The sequence below is a fragment of the Podarcis vaucheri genome (assembly GCF_965113315.1).
Source record: "Podarcis vaucheri genome assembly, chromosome: 18".
In the NCBI taxonomy this organism is placed as follows: domain Eukaryota; kingdom Metazoa; phylum Chordata; class Lepidosauria; order Squamata; family Lacertidae; genus Podarcis; species Podarcis vaucheri.
In genome coordinates, this window is record NC_138756.1 from 2,382,176 (window position 1) to 2,404,529 (window position 22,354).

Genomic DNA, 22,354 nt, shown 5'->3' on the forward strand with positions numbered 1-22,354 from the left:
ACAGAACATACATGCTTTGTATGTTTGTATGTAAGGCAGGCGGGTTCCTTTGTTAAGTGCTACATTTAACTTTTAATTTGTATACCACCTTTCCATATTACAGTGCACAAGGCAGTCTATAGCAACAACAAAAAAACCACACACACACACACACACAAAAAAAAAAACACACCTCATATTAATCTGATCCAATACAGAAAGTTGTAATAAAACATAACTTTAAAACGGGACGACTTATTTTGAATAAAGTAACATTCAGTAATGTATTAGAATATAATAAATAGTGCACAATAACATTAACACGCAAAACATCAGCAAATAATTATTAAACAGAAATTTGCTCTTAACAGTTACAATAAATAATTACTAAACTACAATCAATAAAAATAACTGCAAAGTCACAATGCGTAAAATGCCATGTGTGGAATCGGACCTACCCAGGCGCAGAGGTCGACCTGGAAGATGGAGCCGTCCATGCCACCACAGAACATGTGGTATTCCGTGAGGTCGAGGGTCACCGACAGGATGCCCACGTCGAAGACGACGGAGAGGAGGAGGTCGCCAGAGGAGATCTCCCAAAGCTGGAAGAGAGGAGAAGAGGAAGCATACAGATAGCTCAACTGGTACAGTACGAGACCCCTTAATCTCAGTGTCGTGGGTTCGAGCCCCACGTTGGGCAGGAGGGTGGACTAGATGACACTTGTGGCCCCTTCCAACTCTACAATTCTATGGATTTATTTAGGACCAATCAGCCAAGGGTGTACAAAGATGGGCCAGGAATCCCCGCAGCTCAAGACAGAACGGCAGTGGAACACAGCAGAGGGGCTTGGGAATGGATGGGCAAACTCTTGCAATTAAACATGAGATAAAACCAGGGGACGGGATAACATTTGTTGTCCCATCCTTCCTGACCCTATGACAGATGGCGGGAAGCCTCTATCTCGAAGAGGCATTCCCTCCTGAGAGAGGGGAACGCCTCTCCTCAGATCAGGGATGGAGAAGATCTGTGGCCCCCGCAAACGTTGCTGGGCTCCAACTCCCATCTTTCTGAGAAGGAGGGGCAGGTGTCAGGCAGGAAGGGAAGCTGCAGGGGTCCCCCGCAGGATCAAACCCCTCCTGCCCTCTCCTTCCCGTGCTCCCCAGTATGTTTAATTTTAAAGGAATCTGTTATTTATTTGCTGCCATTCTATCCCTCCTCTCTCTCCAAGGATGCCAAGGTGGCACCGTGCCTGGTTCTCCCGTTCCTCATATAATCCCCACAACAAACCAGCGAGGCTGAGAGGCTATGGCTGTCACAGGGCCACTGACGGCCGTCGCCGTGAACTTTTGGGCTGACTTGGCTGAATAATGTTCAGGCCACAAGAGATGTGTAGCAAAGAATGATGTCGCCGGTATATGAATTATTATAGCTGATGCAGGCAAAACGCACAAGAGGGAGGTGTCAGCAGTCTTGGAGGAATATGTTCGAAGACATATACACACACACGCACACACAAATCTTTATAGAAAAACTCCCGGAAAACAGAAGAATGCCAAGCGCTCCATACTACATTTTCTTGCTGCTCCTGTTTGCATCTGTACAAAATGTAGCCGTGTGCATGTTTGTGTGTATGTATGAGGCTGTGTACAGCACCCCACCACCTGAGAACCACCTGCCCCACAGCCTGCCCTGAATCAATTTGGAGGTGGGAGTTTAACGCCCAATTAGAGAGTCAGTAGTGGTTAAGGGTGTTGGATTAGGACCTGGGAGATCAGGGTTCAAATCCCCAGTCATGGAGCTCCCTGGATGACCTTGTGAGTCAGTCACAGCCTCTTAACCTACCTCACAGGGTTGTTGCAGGGGTTAACTGAGAAGGGGTGGTGGTGAACAATGGACTCCTTGGATGAAAAAGCGGGAGATAAATGCTTTAAATAAGCTCTTCTGCTGACCTGCTGGAGAGGCCAGCCAGATGGAGATGTCAGTTGCCAATCTGGCATCCAGAGATCTCCATGGGGTTGCAATTGGACCCATGCAAGTCACAAAACGCACCTGGCTAATTTCTAACATTGGGGCTTCCCACTGGGCCATCTGGCTGGCCACTGTGGGGGAAGGACGCTGGACTAGAGGGGCTTGATCCAGCTGCTGCAGGGCTTCCTTGCAACGCTTCTGCCCTGCTGTCAGGGCTGGAGTCAGATGCAGGTCAGCATGAAAGGCGCAGGGCTCCGTGGTCAGTGAAGTTAACTCTTTATTCAAGGAAATGGCCTACAACTTAGCAACCCTTCCCAGGTGGTCTTGCCCCTATGGAGCTGTTGCCAGGACGGAAGGTCCCTGCCTTGCACCTTAAGGCTCCTCCTTTCCCAGATGTTTCCCAAGCAGTCTCAAGCTGTGTCTGCACACCTCTGGCCTCTGTTTTGCCCTCCTCATTATTCTGCGTGTTCGTGGAGAGAGCTTGTTGCAGTCAGAGAGGCAGACTCCTGGTTCTTCTGCAGCCTCTTGACTCCCCTCCTCTGCTGCAGCCGGGAGTCTGAACTGCTCCCTGTCACAGACTCCTCCTGCTCACCAAACCCTGTTGCCCCTTCAGGATCCAACACCACCTCCCTAATCTTCCCCCTCCTCGGTGTCCCACCACCAATCCCTGAGCTTTCCTCCTCCAGGATTTCCCTTGGGGGTTCCCTGGCTGGCACCTCCCACCACTCCTCCCCGTGCAGCCAGTCCCTGTTACCTGAGGAGCGGCACTCCACTCCCCTGGCCTGCCGGCCGTCCTTACCTTGGCCGTCTGATCTAGGGAGGCTGTGGCGGCACGGGCCATGGGGCCGCCCATGCCGCAGCAGAGGTCCGTGATGGGAAGGCTGTGTCTCGACCACACATGGCGGGGCTCTGGGCTCTGGGCGTTCTCGGCCTGCAGCACACTGGGGAAAGGGGGGAAGGAAGAGGCCTCAGCACACAGCAAGCGGGGAAAGGAAAGCGGGGGTCACAGGAAATGCACGTGGCGGGTGTGAGGGAACGTGGCTCAGTTCCGAATGCATTTGCCCAAATAAAAGCAATGGAGTGTCTGGAGTTGGCTCTCCTCAAGCTTTTCACGGGAGACAGTGTTGATTTTCTTATAGTCTGGACTCCCTGACGTTTGCATATCTAACGTATCTCTTTGTTGGAGATGTAATACGGACAATGCTTCTTTGAAACATATGCTTCTGCTATGTCGCACACTTACAAAGTTTTGGGAGAAAGTGCTGGACTATATAAACAACGCCATACGGAAAAACTCAAGATTTTCAGAGGTGAATATGCTCTTGAACCCATTGTATGGAAACTGACAACAGGACAGCGAAAACGGATTCTATGTGCCCTAATGTTGGCCAAGAAATTGATACTAATGAATTGGAATAATGGAGGTATGATTCCCCCTAATCAATGACTTGACAACATAAGAACAGCTTATAGACGCAGACTTTCTTTGCATAAATACAATGATATTTGGAAGTAGCTTGCACAGAATCTATTAGGTTTTTGACAATTAAGCGTGCATTAGGATAATAAGAATATACACAGCTGTATATTAAGGTATGGTAATGTATATTTTTCCTTTTTCATTCACATCCACTTTTTCTTTCTTTCTTTTCGCCGCTGCCCCACCCACTTTCGCCTCCGGCCCCCAGAGTGCTGCCTGGAAGACAACGTGACCCCTTCCCCAACATGATGATGTTTTATAGCTCCTGAAACTGAAGAGGTTAAGGGCTGTGAGATCGGGGGGGGGGGCACTCTGTCCTCAGAGAACCCTCTGCCATGGGATGACATCCAACCCTCTGTTGGATGACAGTCGACAAACAGTGGAGAGCAAAGGAGGCTGGGAACAGCGGCTGCAGGATCCAACCATGGGAGCCTCCCCTCCGGCTGGCTGTCCTTGCGGCCTCGATAGCCAAAGCAATTAAGGAAGAGATGCCGCCTGTCAAAAGCTCTGCTGGCCCAGGGGGTCAGGGACGTGCTGGCATCTCCATGCCAACTGCTGCTTCGGTGGGGAGGGTGCCAGCAAACAACGCTGGCACAGCGTGCAAAGTTTGGGGAGGGGGGGAGGCGAGGCAGAGGCTTCCATCGTGCCATTATTTCTGTCAAGGGGGCCCAAAGCAGCCTGGTTAATGGGAATTGTGTGCCTGCCTGCAATGGGAGGCAAATAGAAGAAGGCTTGGCATCCTGGCAGCTCCTGTGCTAAAAAACCTAAATTGTTTCAGGAGGAGGAGGCTGCCCACAGGGTCCCTGCACGAGTTGCTGTTCCACCCTTGCCTCCTTCTGATCAACCACTGGTATGTGCGACGGGCTCGACCGCCATCATCCCATAACCCTGCCCCAGAAACTGCCTGCCGTGCCTCTGCAAGAGCTGCACCTCTGTGGCTGCGTCAAAGCCAGCCATGGTGGGAAGCTCCGGAAAACGAGCCTCCGTTTTAAGAAGAGACTCAGCCAGAGACAGACACGAGTGAGCCAAAAGGTTGCAGAATAGGAAACCTCTGCAAACGGAACAAGCAAGGTTGTCAAAGACTTTTGCCTCTTAGAATCACAGAGCGGGGAGGGAGCCCAAGGGTCAACTGGTCCAACCTCTAGGTTAGAAGGGATATAAAAGGAGAAGGAAAGCAACCTTGGAGAGCTGCTGCCAGTTTGTGTATGCAACACTGAGCTAGATGGATCATAGAATCGTAGACTAGGAAAATGGCTATTGTATCAGACCCCCACAGCCTTAGGAGGAACAGTTGAAGGAACTGAGAATGCTGAGCCCGGAAAAGAGGGGACTGAGAGCAGACGGAAGAGCCATCTTCCAATATCTCAAGCAAAGGCTGTCCCGTGGAAGAGGGAACAAGCTTGTTTTCTCCTGCTCTGGAAGGTAAGACTCGAACCCATGGCTTCAGGTTGCAAGAAAGGAAATTCTGACTCAACATCAGGAAGAACTTTATGACACTAAGAGCTGTTCGACAGTGGAACGGTCTCCCTCGGGAGGTTGTGGACTCTCCTTCCTTGGAGGTTTTAAAGCAAAGGTTGGAGGGCCATCTGTCATGGATGTTTCAGCTGAGATTCCTGCACTGCAGGGGGTTGGACTAGATGACCCTTGGGGTTCCTTCCAACTCCACCATTCTATGGTCTCTCACTTGCCTCCTTCCCAGGCTAAACATACCAAGCTCCTTCAACAGTTCCTCATCAGGCTTTGCTTCCAGACTCAGGATCATCTCAGTCGCCCTCCTCGGCACACCTTCCAGCTTGTCCATCTCTTACCTGTACAGGTTCCACACTATCACAAGGCTGTCCTTCGCTCCGGAGAGGAAGTGGCTGCTGTCGTCTGTGAAGGCCACGCAGGAAAGATCCTGGTAGTGTCGGTTCAGAATGGCAAGCAGGTTACCACTAGACACCTGCGGGAGCGACCCCAACGTATTTGGGAGGTGGGGAAGAGAAGAGAAAATCAGGAGAGATTAGGAATCAAATGACACCCTGGACCTGATTTACCAAGGGAGACTGTAGATGAAATATCAGAGTTCAACACCTAATACCCACTTCTGACACCAGATAGATACTGTACCCCAATATTTCCCTAACAAAACCACCTGCAAGCTCAGGACTAGCAGAGTTTCCCAAAGCTGGGTTTCCAGCTGTTTTTTTGACTATAATTTCCATCATCCCTCACCACTGGTCCTGCTAGCTCGGGATGATGGGAGTTGTAGTCCAAAAACAGCTGGAGACCAGAGTTTGGGAAATCCTGATCGACAGTGATTCAAAATGCCTCTCCAGGGTTGCAGGTGGGGGGATATTCCAGCATCAAGGATTAAGCCTGGGAGCTTCTGAATGGGAAGAGCAGGTACTCTGGCGCTGAGCTGTGCCCCTTCCTCTAAAAGGAATGCAAGACTCTGGTCCGTGCGAAGGCTCATTTCACAGGAACGCAGGAAACGGGCTTTTCAGAGAATCAGACGCTGGTCCACCTGGCTGGTACTGTCAGCACTGGCTGGCAGCGGTTCTCCAGGGTTTCAGACTCAGGGGTCTTTCACAGCCCAGCAGGGAAAGACCCTGGGACCTTCTGCATGCAAAGCAGTCACACCTCTGCTGACTTAAAGTCATAGAATCATAGAGTTGGAAGAGACCACAAGGGCCATCGAGTCCAACCCCCTGCCAAGCAGGAAACACCATCAGAGCACTCCTGACATATGGTTGTCAAGCCTCTGCTTAAAGACCTCCAAAGTAGGAGACTCCACCACACTCCTTGGCAGCAAATTCCACTGTCCAACAGCTCTTACTGTCAGGAAGTTCTTCCTAATGTTTAGGTGGAATCTTCTTTCTTGTAGTTTGGATCCATTGCTCCGTGTCCGCTTCTCTGGAGCAGCAGAAAACAACCTTTCTCCCTCCTCTATGTGACATCCTTTTATATATTTGAACATGGCTATCATATCACCCCTTAACCTCCTCTTCTCCAGGCTAAACATGCCCAGCTCCCTTAGCCGTTCCTCATAAGGCATCGTTTCCAGGCCTTTGACCATTTTGGTTGCCCTCTTCTGGACACGTTCCAGTTTGTCAGTGTCCTTCTTGAATTGTGGTGCCCAGAACTGGACACAGTACTCCAGGTGTGGTCTGACCAGAGCAGAATACAGTGGCACTATTACTTCCCTTGATCTAGATGCTATACTCCTATTGATGCAGCCCAGAATTGCATTGGCTTTTTTAGCTGCCGCGTCACACTGTTGGCTCATGTCAAGTTTGTGGTCAACCAAGACTCCTAGATCCTTTTCACATGTACTGCTCTCAAGCCAGGTGTCACCCATCTTGTATTTGTGCCTCTCATTTTTTTTGCCCAAGTGCAATACTTTACATTTCTCCCTGTTAAAATTCATCTTGTTTGTTTTTGCCCAGTTCTCTAATCTGTCAAGGTCGTTTTGAAGTGTGATCCTGTCCTCTGGGGTGTTAGCCACCCCTCCCAGTTTGGTGTCATCTGCAAATTTGATCAGGATGCCCTTGAGTCCATCATCCAAGTCGTTGATAAAGATGTTGAATAAGACCGGGCCCAAGACAGAACCCTGTGGCACCCCACTAGTCACTCTTCTCCAGGATGAAGAGGAACCATTGATGAGCACCCTTTGGGTTCGGTCAGTCAGCCAGTTACAAATCCACTGAGTGGTAGCATAGTCAAGACCGCATTTTACCAGCTTCTTTACAAGAATATCATGGGGCACCTTGTCAAATGCTTTGCTGAAATCAAGGTAGGCTACATCCACTGCGTTCCCTTCATCTACCAGGCTTGTAATTCTGTCAAAAAACGAGATCAGGTTAGTCTGACATGACTTATTTTTCAGAAATCCATGCTGACTATTGGTGATCACAGCATTCCTTTCTAGGTGCTCACAGACTGTTTGCTTAATGATCTGCTCCAGAATCTTCCCTGCTATTGATGTCAGACTGACTGGGCGGTAATTATTTGGGTCCTCTCTTTCCCCCTTTTTGAAAATAGGAACAACATTTGCCCTCCTCCAGTCTGCCGGGACTTCGCCTGTTCTCCAGGAATTCTCAAAGATGACTGCCAGTGGTTCTGAGATCACATCTGCCAGTTCTTTTAATACTCTTGGATGCAGTTCATCTGGCCCTGGAGACTTGAATACATCTAATCTAGCCAAATATTCTTGTACTATCTCCTTAGTTATTCTGGGCTGTGTTTCCTTTGCTGAATCATTTGCTTCAAATTCTTCAGGTCGGGCATTGTCTTCTTTATCGGAGAAGACTGAGGCAAAGAAGGCATTGAGGAGTTCAGCCCTTTCTGTGTCCCCTGTTTGCATTTCACCATCTTCTCCTCTGAGTGACCCCACTGTTTCTTTGTTCTTCCTTTTGCTACGAACATACCCATAAAAGCCTTTTTTGTTGCTTTTAACCTCTCTAGCAAGCCTGAGTTCATTCTGTGCTTTAGCTTTTCTGACTTTGTGTCTACACGTGCTGGCTATTTGTTTGAATTCCTCTTTGGTGGTTTCCCCCCTTTTCCATTTTTTGTACACATCCTTTTTTAATCTTAACTCAGTTAAAAGTTCTTTAGATAGCCACCCTGGCTTCTTTAGGCACCTTCCATGTTTCCGTCTCATTGGTATTGCCTGAAGTTGTGCTTTTACTATCTCCCTCTTAACAAACTCCCAGCCATCATGAACTCCCTTTCCTTTTAGTATTACTGTCCATGGGATCTCACCCAGCACTTCCCTAAGTTTTATGAAGTCGGCTTTCTTAAAGTCAAGAAATTGAGTCCTAGTATGCTTGGCTGCTACTGTCCGCTGTATAGTAAACTTCAGAAGAGCATGATCACTCGCGCCTAATGATCCTTCCACATCTACCCCACTAACCAGGTCATCAACATTGGTTAGGACCAGGTCTAAAATGGCTGTTCCTCTTGTTGCTTCTCCCACTTTCTGGACAATGAAGTTGTCTGCAAGGCCAGTGAGGAATCTGTTTGACCTTATGCTCTTGGCTGAGTTTGACGTCCAACAAATATCCGGGTAATTGAAGTCCCCCATTACTACTATCTCCCTTCCTTTTGCATGCTTGGCCATCTGTTCCAGGAAGGCATCATCTATGTCCTCCGTTTGGCTTGGGGATCTATAGTAAACTCCCACAATGAGGTCTCTGTTATTCTTCTCTCCCTTAATTTTGACCCAAATGCTCTCACTTTGGCTTTGAGGTTCTAAATCTTGGATCTCTTCACAGGTATACACACCCCTGACATATAACGCCACTCCTCCTCCTTTCTTGTCTGGTCTGTTTCTCTGAAATAGATTGTATCCCTCCATTATTACATTCCAATCGTGGGACTTATCCCACCAGGTTTCAGTGATGCCTATTATGTCATATTTAGTTTGCTGTACCAAGAGCTCAAGCTCACCTTGTTTATTTCCCATGCTTTGCGCATTAGTGTACAGACATTGAAGTCCATTAATCATTCCCCCGTGTCTCTTATTTAAGGATTTTTTCCTCCCTCCACTAGGTCCGCGTGCTGTTTGCTCCATTTGGTCTATGACATTTGGATGATCATCTTCATTAATTGATAGACTCCTACCTTCAGGAGCACTGTCTCCCTCCCCCACATTAGTCAGTTTAAAGCCCTCCTGATGAGGTTTCTGAGATTTTTGGCAAAAACATTTCTCCCAACCGTTGTGAGGTGCAGCCCATCACTTGCCAGAAGTCCATCTTCAAGAAACTGCAGTCCGTGATCTAAGAATCCAAACCGTTCCTGTTTACACCATTTGCGAAGCCAGCTGTTCACTTCCACTATTTCCCCCTCTCTCCCTGGGCCACGTCGTTCAACTGGGAGGACAGACGAGATGACAATTTGCGCATTTAGTTGCTTCAATTTCCTGCCGAGAGCCTCGTAGTCTCTTTTGATCTTCTGGAGGCTATTGCTTGCAGTGTCATTGGTTCCCACATGAACCAAGAGGAAGGGGTATTCGTCAGTGGGTTTTATGATTCCTTGCAGTCGTTCAGTTACATCTTGGATCTTAGCCCCGGGGAGACAGCACACTTCCCGAGACATCTTGTCAGGCCCACAGATCACTGCTTCTGTTCCCCTCAGTAGGGAATCCCCTATCACCACTACACGCCTCCTTTTGGGTTTGGTCGGGGTTCTTCCGTGAGCTGTCCGTTCCAAGGTCGCCTGCACATTCCCTGAGGACTGACTTTGCTGCTCGTCTTCATATACCTGATCGACTGTAATGAGGGAGAGATCCTCAAATGGAGTCTGCTCTTCGTCTTCCATGCTAGGGGAGAGGACCTCAAAGCGATTGTGTATTTCTAAACAATCAGAGTGAACCCTGGGCCTCCTACTTCTTTGAGTCACGTTTCTCCATATATCTGGCTCCTGTGTTGGTGAACTAGCCTCCTTCTCAGGGGAGTCCCCTGTCTCCTCCTTGGTGGAGACGGTGTGCTCTGTTGCTTCCAAGAAGAGCTCCAGCTCTCTAATTCTTTGGAGCGTAGCTACACGTTCCTCCAGTTGCTGGACTTTGTCTTTTAAGAGGGCAATCAACATGCAATTGCTGCAGGTAAAGCTGCCTGCAACCTTTGGCAAGATGGCAAACATTGCGCAGGAATCACAGGCGACTGCAGCTGTTCCCTCCCCTTCCATCTTGAGATCTTGTCGTTGGGGGTGGCTACAGAGGTCCTCCATCATAAAAAGCTTGAGGACAGGACAAATAACTTCCCCCCCCCCACAAAAAAACCTAGGTCTCCCCCAACAAACGTTTCAGACTAGCTCCCCTAAATCTAAAAGATGGGTATAACTGCGCGCGCCGCTAGGCGCGCGCCGCTGCCCTTCAGACTCTGATAAGCTCCTCCCACAGCTAATCCCCTGCCTCAACAGAAACCCTGCCCCCTCTGACCTTTACACAGGGAAAACAGCTAACCAGCCACAAAGAAACACACACACACAAGAAAACCCTTTTTGCTCCTTCTTCAACTGCTGCCCTTCAGACTCAAATTAGAAATTAGTAAGTGGTAGGGTTTTTATTATTTGGGATGTGGAGGGAGAAATACAAGCTGCAGAGGAATTCCTGGACTAGCCTACGCAAAAGGACCTGGCCAAGCTAGGGCCACGTGGGAACAATAGAGGGCCATTGAGGATAACTGTCCTCCCTCCTTGCCCTGAGACTTGGGGTCTGGAAGGCTGCAGGGTAACTGGGTGTGAAGTGACAGGAAAAGAGAGGCGTTTTAAGCAAGGTGTGCTGGGAAGAAGAAAGGGAGAGAAGGATGGGATCCATCTTGGGCAGGCTGGCTGAAGGCTGGCTGGGAGAGATGCCTTGGAGTCCAGGGCTGCAAAAGCCCCTCTTGAAATGACCGTGCTGTAAGATCGGGACTCCCTCCAGGCAGACTGAAGGTGTAAATAGGGGAATAAACCATATTTCTTAAAGCTACGTCAGTCTCTGCCATGTCTCAATTCTCCAAAGGACCACAGACCCTGGGTGGGTGCCTGGAACTCCCAGAGTCTTACAGCGGGTGGGGGTGGCACCTGACTTTTGAAACAATAGGATTCTGGCCCTCATTGTTCTGATTTCGATAGGAACCCACAAAGCTATACCAAATTACCGTATTTTTCGCTCCATAAGGCACACTGGACCATAAGGCGCACCTAGTTTTTAGAGGGGGAAATCAAGAAAAAAAATCTTGCTCTCCCGGCTTCAGCAAAAGGAACCCAAAGCCTGCGGAGCGCAGCAGGAACTTGTGCTGCGCTCCGAAGGCTTCAGGTGGCTATCCCTGAAGCCTGGTCGGTGTGCACTCTTGCTCTCCAGGCTTCAGTGAAAGCAACGCGAAGCCTCCGGAGCGGGGAGGGAGCGCTCCCTCTGCGCTTCGGAGGCTTCGCGTTGCTATTGCTGAAGCAAAGGAGCCTGCATTCGCTCCAGAGGACGCACACACATTTCCCCTTAATTTTTGGAGGGGAAAAAGTGCATCCTATAGAGCGAAAAATACGGTACATCGTCAGACCTTCATGCTTAGGACGTCTACAATGAATCTCTGGGGTTTCAGGCTGGGGCTTGTGTGTATGATATTCCAAGCCCTACCTGGAGATGCTCAACAGCTAATCTAGGCACAAAGGCAGGAAGCAGCAAAATGTTAAATGATTCTAGTCCTCATGACTAGACTGACATTCAAAGGACTGATTTAAACAGGAAACCTAGGAAGCTGCCTAATGCTGAGTCAGGCTGCAAGGGAAGAGAGACTTTGGTGTTGGCCACCAGGCAATGGCTTTTCCACCTGCCTTGACCCACCCTCCAGCCCTGGGAGCCTTTCCCAGAACATGACTTTGAGAACAGTAGAAGCATCCGGGAAGAGAGGAGTTCCTAGATTTAAACCAATTTTATACATTGTGTGTCCTTGTTTTTCAATTTGATCATTTACATGGCTTTGTATGTTTTGTTTTGTTTTATGCATTGTGACTTGCCATTATTTACCAGTATATTGATTATAGTTGAGTAATTCTTTATTGCAAACTCCTTAAAGCCTAGATAGTTCAATTGGTTATGATAGCACCAAGGTTGCAGTTTCGATCCCTGTATGGGACAGCTGCGTATTTCTGCATTGCAGGGGGCTGGACTAATGACGAGTCCCTACGATGCTATGATTATTTGATATTTAATTTTACTGCTTACTATTAAATACTAATGGAATACTGAATATTGCTTTATTTGACAGAAGATGTTTATTATGACTTCTTTTTGTCTTGGATCAGATTCTTATTAGAATCTGTGTGATCTTTGCTGTCTATTTTGTTGTCCCTTCAGCTCATAAACCGCCCTGTGTACAGAAAAGCGGTATACAAAAAGTGAAATGAAACCGTCTATCTAGCTTAATATTGTGTACACTGACTGGCAGAGGCTCTGCAGGGCTTCAGGCAGGGAGTCTTCTGCAGCGCTACCTGGAGATGCCCCATGAGAACGAACCTGGGTCTTTCTGCATGCAAAACAGGTGCCCAGCATGTTATTCCCAGGCACGCGTATTCAAGGCTGCAGCCCAGTTGTCTACCTCTATATCCTCCTGTCTGATGACACAGTGACAAGGCAGGAGGCGTCAAGACCAAGACAGAGACAGGAGCCTCGTAGCCTCGGGGCTGCTGCTTGGGTGAACCTGTAAGGAAGTCACAAGCCACAGCCGCCTGGCGTATTATTAGCCGCATCGCTGAATGATTTGCATTACAATAAGCGGACAGTTATCAGCCCTCTGGGAGTATCGCTTGAGCTGCTGATCTGGTTGGAGCGATGCCAATGCTGCTCTCCTCTTCCAGAACCAGCACCCAAGGGATACCCGTCTGACCCCCCTCCACTGGCAGCTTCTCAAAAGCAGGGTTTGAGAAAGTCATTTATCTCCAGCTGCCTTTAACTAAGAGGCCAAACTTTTAAGCTCTGTATTGTTACTGGGTTCAAATCCTCGGTTTTTAATTCCTTGCAATGCGGTTAAGTTAAACACAGATGTGATGCTGGCCTTTTGACTGCTGTTTCCACTTGCTTTGATTTTTAAAAATTTGAACCCTGGTCTGTGTCATAAAGGAAGCTACCCTGTGGATGGTTTGAGTTTAAAGGCACACCAGAAATCTTTAAAAGAAATGGATTTTGATAACTGCCCCGCCCCAAATTGGTTGCTGGACATGGGGTAGGGTTTCTGGTGTGACTTGTCTGCCCTGAACTTTTCTGCACCCCTGTTTGAATTCAAAGCCGGATAGACAGCATAATAACTATAAGGCTGGAAAATAAGGTTACAGAAAAACAGAAACACAGGATTTGATTCCTGGGAGTTCAAGGAAGGAGTTCTGTACAGAGCTTATGAGCACTTCATCTCAGGAACCAAGAGGAGGGCCTGAGAGATCTATTTTATTAATGTTTCTATACATGCTGGAAGCTGCCTAGAGTGGATGGGGTGTAAGTAATAAAATTATTATTTATTCCTCCCTCCAGCTGCCCAATTGCTCACCTGCACAGACACTGCTGCTCGCCCTAGGCTACCAGGGTGCAAATATTTCCACACTCAGCCTTGAAGCTCACTGAGTGTGACCTTGCGAGCCAGTTGCCGTTCCTCAGACTAACCCAGGATTGTGACAAGGAAGAAATGGCAGGAGGCAGAGTACCAGGTATGCTCCCTTGAGCTCCTCAGGAAGAAAGCCTCGTGCCATTGCCTATCCTCTCAATGGTCACCTGGGTGGAAGTCGTTCCACTAGACTACTTCAGAGGGAGAGAGATAGGAAGCACCAGGCACTTCCTGCCCCTGAATTGTGCTGGCTGATCGTTACAGGAACCAGTGCCTGAGTTTGGATTTTCCTCTTCCCTCCCCATTCCTTTCCCCTTGTGTGCTGTGCCATTGTAGACTGTAAGCCTGCAAGCACCAGCGGCTGTACTGTATGAAAGCCACTCTGGGAGCATATATAAAAATAAACAGCGGTCAGTGCTAGCCAGGCTGATTATCAGCCTCTCCCGATATTGACGCGCCAAGCAGACGAGTCAGTTGATGCGAGGCTGTTCTGGGAGGGGCTCACTGGCAGATGGTCTTAGCCAGGCTGGAGAAGCCAGGGGGCGTTTTGATATCTTGCCAGCCAGGTGGAAAGGCTCTGCTGACGGAGGCAGAGGTGGGAAGGAGGAGCTGATCCAGACTTGCTACAACTCGTGGAAGAGGAAGGGGCTGCCATGCTTCCCTGCTCTGATGCAGCCGGGCGGAAGGGCTGCTGACGGAGGCGGTTCTGAGGAACGCGGCAGATTTCAGAGACGGTAGGCCGCAGATCATGGTTGCCGGGGTGCCAGCAGCAGGTGAAGGGTCACTGGCTGTCCCTGGGCCCTGCTTGCACAAAAGCATCCGGCTGGCCACGAGGAAAAAGGGAGTGCAGCAGCAGGTTGGGGGTGTGGGAGGAGGAAGGCAGGCAGACTCCTTGCGTCCACACCCCCACCAGCAAAGTTTGTCTAAAGATAAAAGAAACGACTTCTTCACGCAGCACAGAGTATGGAATCCCCTCCCACAGAAAGCAGTCCTGACCACCAACTTGGGTGAGGGCAGGGCGATAGATCAACATATTGCCCAAAACCATTTTGAAGTCCATATCATGATACCAATTTCATAGTTTTTGACCAGGCAATAAATCACGAATCATGATGTGTTAGGGCTGGGCAATATGTCGTCCAAAGCCATTTTGAAGTCCATAACATGATATTGGTTTCATCATTTTTGACCGGGCAATTTATGGTGAATCTATGTGTGTGTGTGTGTGTGTGTGTGTGTAATAGAGAGATACAAAAATCTCAATGCAGGGAAAAGTGTGAAGCCAGCCAGTGCCTCTGCATAGCTACATTCTTATTTCAGACATCGTGATATTAAAGAGGTAAAGGGACCCCTGACCATTAGGTCCAGCCGCGGACGACTCTGGGGTTGCGGCACTCATCTTGCTTTATCGGCCAATGGAGCTGGCGTACAGCTTCCGGGTCATGTGGCCAGCATGACTAAGCCGAGCAGTGCACAGAAACGCCGTTTACCTTCCCGCCAGAGTGGTACCTATTTATCTACTTGCACTTTGACGTGCTTTCGAACTGCTCGGTGGGCAGGAGCAGGGACTGAGCAACGGGAGCTCACCCTGTCACGGGGATTCGAACCGCCAACCTTCTGATCGGCAAGTCTGGGGAGTCTGTGGTTTAACCCACAGCGCCACCCGCATCCCTTATCGTGATATTATCCGGTTATGAATAGCGATGTTCAAAACCAGGTATCGCCCAGCCTATAACTTGAACTCGGCAAATTTAAGGAGGAGGGGAAGGCTATCAGCAGCTACTAACCATGATGGCTCTGCCTTTGCAGTTGGGAGTCAGCAATGCATCTGAATCCCAGTTGCTGGAAACTGCAAGAGGGCAAAGGGCTCTTGCACTTGCATCCAGCTTGCAGGTTTCCCCACTGAGGCTTCTGTTTGGCCACTGTGAGAGCAGGATGTTGGTCTAGATGTGACACTGGCCTGATCCAGCAAGCAAGCTCTACTTATGTATTTGAAGTCACCAAAAAAGGAAACTCAAATTTGATTCCATTACGGCTTTAAACTGGCCAAGACGGATCTAATTATTTTACAGCGCTGCCAATATTGCTGTCAAGCCACCCACCACTTTCCCTCCCCATAAATGTGACACCTTCTGGGCTTGATGGCTGGGTGTCCTTTCGCCTCCTTCACCCCGGGGTGAAGGGTTGCTGCAAGCAAGCGTCTTGGGCTGCTGCGGACAACTTCAAAAGGAGAAAGTTTTAAGGGGGAAAAGAGACGCCGTCAGCAGTTCCACAAGGCTCATCTTTTGCAATATTCATCCTGCTCCTCACCACCTTGCTCAAACGTGCAGAAGAAATTGGGGCAGGGACAGGATACTGGGTTGTGAGGCAAGGAAGGAGAAGAATCTGCAGCTAAGTGGAGCATAAGGACCCGAAGGTTGTATTTTTGGGAGCAGCGCTGGCGGGCAGCCAGGAGAACTCGGTATGCTGCCAGATACCTGCTCAGGCTATATGTGCTCTACCTAGTGCGGCTACTTGCCGCTTCTTCTCCCTCTCTCCTAATGCCAGAACTCGGGGCCGTAGGATGAAGCTGAATGTTGGAAGCACAGCTCCCTCTGTTGGCTCTGCTGTGACAGGCCAGCTCCATCAGGCCCCCTCTCCATGTCCCCTCAGCCTCTTTATTATTACTATTAAGAGACTGGAGAAGCCAGTATAAGTTGCGTTTTCAGCTGAATTTGGGGAAACCACTCAAAGCATCCATTGTGTTGAGCTATTTGAATTGCTTTTGTTTGATGTGTTCAATGGAAACAGCTAAAAGTCTGTACATTTTGATAATAAACCTGATTTGCAATGGGGGTTGAATAATTTCAATGGCAACTGTAGGAAGAAGAGCTCCCTGCATCAGATCTGCTATGACAGGCCAGCTCCACTGGGTCTCCTCTCCCCTCAACCGTCATCTGGGGGGCAGCCTCAGCGGGAAAGATAGGAAGCAGGGCTCCCCGCACCAGCTTTGCTGGAAGCCCAGCTCCAACAGGCACCTCCTGCTCCTGAACTGTGCCAGCTGATCGGTACAGGAACAACTCTTTAGAAACTGGTGTCCGAGTTTCTATTTTCCTCTTCCCTCCCAGTCCCTTTCCCCTTGTGTATCGTGTTTTCTTTGAGATTGTTAAGTGTGTAGGGAAGGACTGTTTCATTTTGACTGTATGCAAGCTGCTCTGGGAGACTAAAGCTGCTCTAAATAAATAAAACAATTAATTACACGGGGGGAGGTTCAGGCAAAAGGAAGGACTTCTTGGCACGGTGCATTTTTAAACTGTGGAATTCGCTCCTGTAAGAGGGTGTGATGGCCATCGATTCTACGACTGCTTTAGAAGAGGATTAGACAAACTCACAGAGGTGGCTATCATTGGCCACTTGCCACAACGGCTATATTTTACATTGTGATTTTATAATGCGAACGACCCTGAGACCTGCAGGTATAGGGAGGTATACTAATTTATTTATTCATCATCATCTAGGTCTGCTGTTAGAGGTAGTAAATGCCTCTGAACGCCAGTTTCTTGCAGGAGGGAAGAGATCCTGCTGCATTCAAGACCTGCTTGTGGGCTTCCCTTTGGGGCATCTTTTTGGCACTGGACGGGGGGGGGGGGGCGCTCCCTTGGACTGACCCAGCCCAAGGGCCCTCCTGATGGTCTCTTCTTGCATGACACCTGGCTGGAGATCTTTAAAATAGCAGCAGGAAAAGGAAGAAAGCTAACTGATTTGGGCCAGATTGAAGAACTCACTTTCCCAGCCTTGCTCCTTGCCTAGGAAACAGGATTAGCACCATGGACAGGTGAGGAGACAAAGTCAGCTCCTGCCCCCTTGTGGCAAGGTCTCATTCTGCACATCAATAATGCTTCCAAATACAGTGGTACCTCGGGTTAAGTACTTAATTCGTTCCGGAGGTCCGTTCTTAACCTGAAACTGTTCTTAACCTGAAGCACCACTTTAGCTAATGGGACCACCTGCTGCTGCCACGCCGCCGGAGCCTGATTTCTGTTCTCATCCTGAAGCAAAGTTCTTAAACTGAAGCACTATTTCTGGGTTAGCGGAGTCTGTAACCTGAAGCATATGTAACCTGAAGCGTATGTAACCCGAGGTACCACTGTATCTTTTCTTTCAGGTATCGTGGCAAAACTTGAACAGCTTATAATATTAATTTTATTATTTGCACCCCAACCATTGGACTGGGATGCCCCAGCTACTCTAGGTGGCATCCAACATATACAAAAACATAATAAAATACTACACGTTAAAAAGTTTCCCGATACAGGGCTGCCTTCAGATGCCTTCTAAAGGTTATCTAGTTACTCATCTCCTTGACATCTGATGGGAGGTCATTCCACAGGGTGGGTTCCACTACCAAGAAGGCCCTCTGCCTGCACCTAGTTTGCTGTTTGGATTGAGGGGGAGGGAATACAGAAGCCCATCTCCCACTGCTGTGTTCTGCCTCTTTGCTAGTGGCTCTGTATCTGTAAAGTGATCTCCCTACTGGAGGTTTTTAAGCAGAGGTAGGATGGCCATCTGTCATGGATGCTTGAGCTGAGGTTCCTGCACTGTAGGGGGCTGGACTAGATGACCCCTGGGGTCCCTTCCAACTCTACCATTCTATGATTCTATACTGAAGTGGCTTCTACAAGGGCTGAAGCATTAAGGACCAAGCATGCAGGAGGTCCCGGGATCAATCCCTGACATCCCCAGGTAGGGTTGGGAAAAACTCATTACTTAAAACCCAAAATAAGCCAGGCACCAGGCACATTTTGCAGCTGGATATCGACCACTTGCGACCAAGTGAAGATGCATGGGTGCCAGGATGGCATCTGACATCTCCACCATCTGGAGATGTTTGCCTGGAGATCCTTTTCACACACTAACACCCTATCCTGTAGAATTCTATCCGCTAAATTTTGTATGCACAATCGGAATGAATTTCAGGAACCCACATGCTTTTTCTGTGCAGCCTGAGCAAGAGTGGTGAACAGCGTTATAGTGAATTGTTGCTGCTTGCCTTTGCTCCCCACCCCGCCCCCCATCCTGCTCCTACGTTATGAATGGTCTGAGTCACCATTAAGAAAGTGAGTTCGGAATAGGCCAGTATATATGCGGACTGTCCCTGGATCAAGTGACTTTCCTTCTTTTAAGGTCTCAAAGCTCTTAACCTGGCTCAAGGTTGCCATCTGAACTAAGGGGAGAGTGCTTTTGTGACCTGGTTCCGCTTGTGGGTTTTCCTGCTGCCACCTGGGTAGCCACTGTGAGGACAGGATACAGGACCAGATGGGCCATTGGCCCGATTCCACAGGCTCTCCTTGGGTTCTTATGAGGTTCTCCAATCCTGCTGAAGGCCATCAGTTCCTCCCACCCCACCCCCGAGTGGCCAAGGGAGATCACCCACCCACTTTTGCCACCTTCCTTACCTCCCAGAGGTAGATGCTTTCGGCGATGCCTGCCAAGATGTAGAGACCGTTGGGCGCTGCGGCCAAGCAAGACACCAAGCCTGGGCAGATTATCTTCTGCTGGAGCTGATCCTAGGGACAAACAGGGGCAGAGGAGGGAAAGAGTATTATTTATTTGTCACTTATTAAAATATTTCTGTACTGCCCCACACATCAATCTCTGGGCAGTGTACCACAATAAAAACACACATGCCCTAATACCACAATAAAAACATGGGGAGATTCAGGACACATAAAAGAAAGTACTTCTTCAATGCAGCACATAGTTAAACTGTGGAACTCACTCCCACAAGAGGGTGGGACAGCCACCAACTTGGTTGGTTTTAAGGGCCAAATAAACAAATTCATGGTAGAGAGGTCTATCAATGGCTATTCACTGTTGTCAGGGACTGCCTCAGGTCTCAGCTCACAAAAGACCAACGCCAAGCTCTTCTTATATACAAGGATGTTTATTGCAGTTCATTATTGATTCCACAACCGAGGCGCGCAGCCCCGCGTCTCTAACATCAGACATTTGAAGTCCCCTCTGACTCGCTCCCACCTCTACACCAACTTAAGAGGCTTGTGCTAGACCACCTCTTCCTGTCTTTCCTTTTCCGCAGGGTCTTTCTGCCCCCCTGGGTTCCTGCCCTCCTGCTCTCTCCTGAAGCGGATTCCTCAGATGCCTGTTCCCCCCTCCTTCGTGCTTTGGGGCCAGGCTCCTCCTCCGGGCTCTCTCCATTTCCGCGCGCCTCCACATTTGAACTTGGCGCGCGCTCGCTACCCCTGACCTTCCTTTTGACACCTACACTACTCCCTGTACTACTCTCCGCCTCTTCCGGCAGAACGTTCTCCCCCGAACTCCTTCCCCTGTCTCTTTCCTGCTCCGCTCCGTGTGTCACACTGGGAACCCCCCTCTCTTCCCTTCGTTCCTGCTGGGAAGCCGGCCCCGATCTCCCACTCCCGCTCGGGGTTTCCCTGCTGCTTCCCTGCTCCTGGCAGGTCCCCCCTGTGACCCCCCTTGTCCTGACTAGGGGCGCCCCCTCCTGAGAATCCTCCGATTCACTTGAGAGACTCATGGAAGATCTCAAGTCATTGTCATCCTCTTCCTCACTGTCCTGGGATTCTTCCTCGTCGCTCTCCGTCTCCTCCCTCACCTGTGCCTCTGTCTCTGAACCCCTGACAACTGTGATGATATGCTCTGCCTCCACAGTCCGGGGCAGCAATGGTTCTGAATACCAGTTGCTGGAAACCACAGGAGGGGAGAGGGCTGTTGTGCTCAAGTCCTACTTCATAAGATCACAGAACCGTAGAGTTGGAAGGGACCCCAAGGCTCCTCAGCCCAACCCCCGGCAATGCAGGAATATGCAGCCGCCCCATTGAACCTGCAACCTTGGCATTATCAGCACCATGCTCTAACCAACTGAGCTATCCAGTTGGATTTTCTTGTTTTCCACAGGCATCTATCTGCTTGTATACAGTGAGAATGCTGGACAAGATGGGTCATTGGCCTGACTCTCCAGGAGTCTTATGCCAGTGAGTAGATTAATCATTAAAAAATTAAAAAACCCATATTGGAATGGAAAGCTGATCAGATGCTGAAAATGGATGCACCAAAAGTGTACAGCGGTACCTCGGGTTACAGATGCTTCAGGTTACAGACTCTGCTAACCCAGAAATAGTACCTCAGGTTAAGAACTTTGCTTCAGGATGAGAACAGAAATCCTGTGGCAGCTGCGCAGCAGCAGCGGGAGGCGCTATTAGCTAAAGTGGTACCTCAGGGTAAGAACAATTTCAGGTTAAGAACGGACCACTGGAACGAATTAAGTTCTTAACCTGAGGTACCACTGTATCCACTTGTGGATAGCTCAGTCAGTAGAGCACGAGGCTCTGAATCTCAGGGTGGTGGCTTTGAGCTCCATGCTGGGCAAGAGATTCCTGCATTGCAGTGGGTTCGACTATGTGACCCTGGTGGTCCCTTCCAACTTTACAAATCTAGGATTCTATCCTACATAGTAGAGAGGGCCTGCAAAATGTGGTCCGCAAGCTTCATTTGAATGGTCTGCAGCATTTCTGTGAAGACTTGATCTGGTGGAAATCTCTTGTGTGACTGGGAGAGATACTTCTCCCTGCCTGCTCCCCAGTGTGGGGCTGCATACGCGTTACAATTTACTACAGAGCAGGTGCCACTCTTAAAACAACCTAGATCTGAGTTTGATTGCTGAAATAAAATAAGATGCCTTTGTGTGCAACCCCAGTCAGAAGTTTAAGCTACTGGGAGATGTGGCTGAACACTTCTTTTTTTAAAAGTGAGTTGGGATTTCAGTTCTAATCCATTACAGTATTTGGGAAAATGCTTAAAAACTCTGGCAGAGCACAGTTGAGAGAGGCGGAGGAGGAGGCTTTAGACGATAAGAGAGCTGGGAAGAAAGCAAATGAACTGTGTTGGAGCAGAGAGGGATATCAAGCTATCCAGGACAGAAGGGCTAGAGAGGAACTGCAACCCAGACAGGCATAATAGGCTTGGCTTTTATCTTTCAGCTGGAGTGACATAATGCAAGTGGAAAGACGGTTGGAAATTCTGCAGCAGCTAGAGTGAAAGATTACCCGGTTCTGAGCGTCTAACGGTTTAAAGCCCTGGCACACAGCAGAAACCACAGCCAAGCTATGCTCTGTGTTACTTCTTCATGCAGACTGCAGTTAACTTGGGTGGCTTTAAAAGAAGACTGGGCAAACTGGCACCAGCCAGAATGGCCAATCTCTGCTTCCCTGGTCGGAGGCAGTAATGTTTCTGAATACCAGCTGCTGTAAACCACAGGAGGGGAGAGCTGCTGGTCTTGCACTGGGGTCCAGCTTTCAGGCTTCCCACCGGGGCATTTGGTTGGCCACTGTGAGACCAGGATGATGGACTAGCTGGACCCCCCTTTGGCCTGATCTGGCAGGCTCTTCTCACATTCTCTCTTAGCTCCCCTCCATCTGCAATGCTGGGTTAACAGTACAGGGCTACCTTGCAGGGCTGTTGTAAGCCTTATAAGGCAATGCACGCAAAGCCCAAGATAAACAAACTGTATCATTATCAAAGGTTTTCTCTCCTGGTCTATTTATTATGAGGAGGGGGTGATGTTTTTGAAGGGTGCTGGTCTCCCACAGCTTTTCAGGCTGTTGTGGAGGAGAGCCTTGTCTCCCCACCCAGAATGTACTGGAGTACAACTCCCAGCATCCCTGAACATGGGCCATGCTGGATACTGGAGCAGGTGAGAGCTGGAGGTCCGAAAAGCAGCTGGCTATCGGCCACTTGTGATCAAGTGAAGATGATGGTGCTGGACACCTCCTCCATCTGGGGATCGTTGTATCTGGACTGTTTTCACACACTTATACCCCATCCTGTCAAATTTTATCTGTTATATTTTATCTGCACAAT

General features: G+C 49.1%; 1 protein-coding gene and 1 long non-coding RNA gene across 2 annotated transcripts in view; one reads left to right on the top strand and one right to left on the bottom strand.

Annotated features, from left to right (window-relative positions):
• The window catches only part of WDR18 (WD repeat domain 18), a 43,020-nt gene that overhangs the window by 19,198 nt on the left and 1,468 nt on the right, over positions 1–22,354 (bottom strand). Inside the window, exons 2-5 of the mRNA XM_082206533.1 lie at positions 18,916–19,026; positions 5,237–5,370; positions 2,748–2,889; positions 438–581 (exon numbers count right to left, since the gene is read on the bottom strand). Of these exons, the coding sequence (XP_082062659.1) occupies positions 438–581; positions 2,748–2,889; positions 5,237–5,370; positions 18,916–19,026 (531 nt within the window). The remainder of the gene's footprint in view (positions 1–437; positions 582–2,747; positions 2,890–5,236; positions 5,371–18,915; positions 19,027–22,354) is intronic.
• Positions 20,125–22,014, top strand: LOC309523103. Its single transcript, XR_014215251.1, has 2 exons — positions 20,125–20,469; positions 21,475–22,014. It is a non-coding gene; the product is annotated as an uncharacterized lncRNA (long non-coding RNA).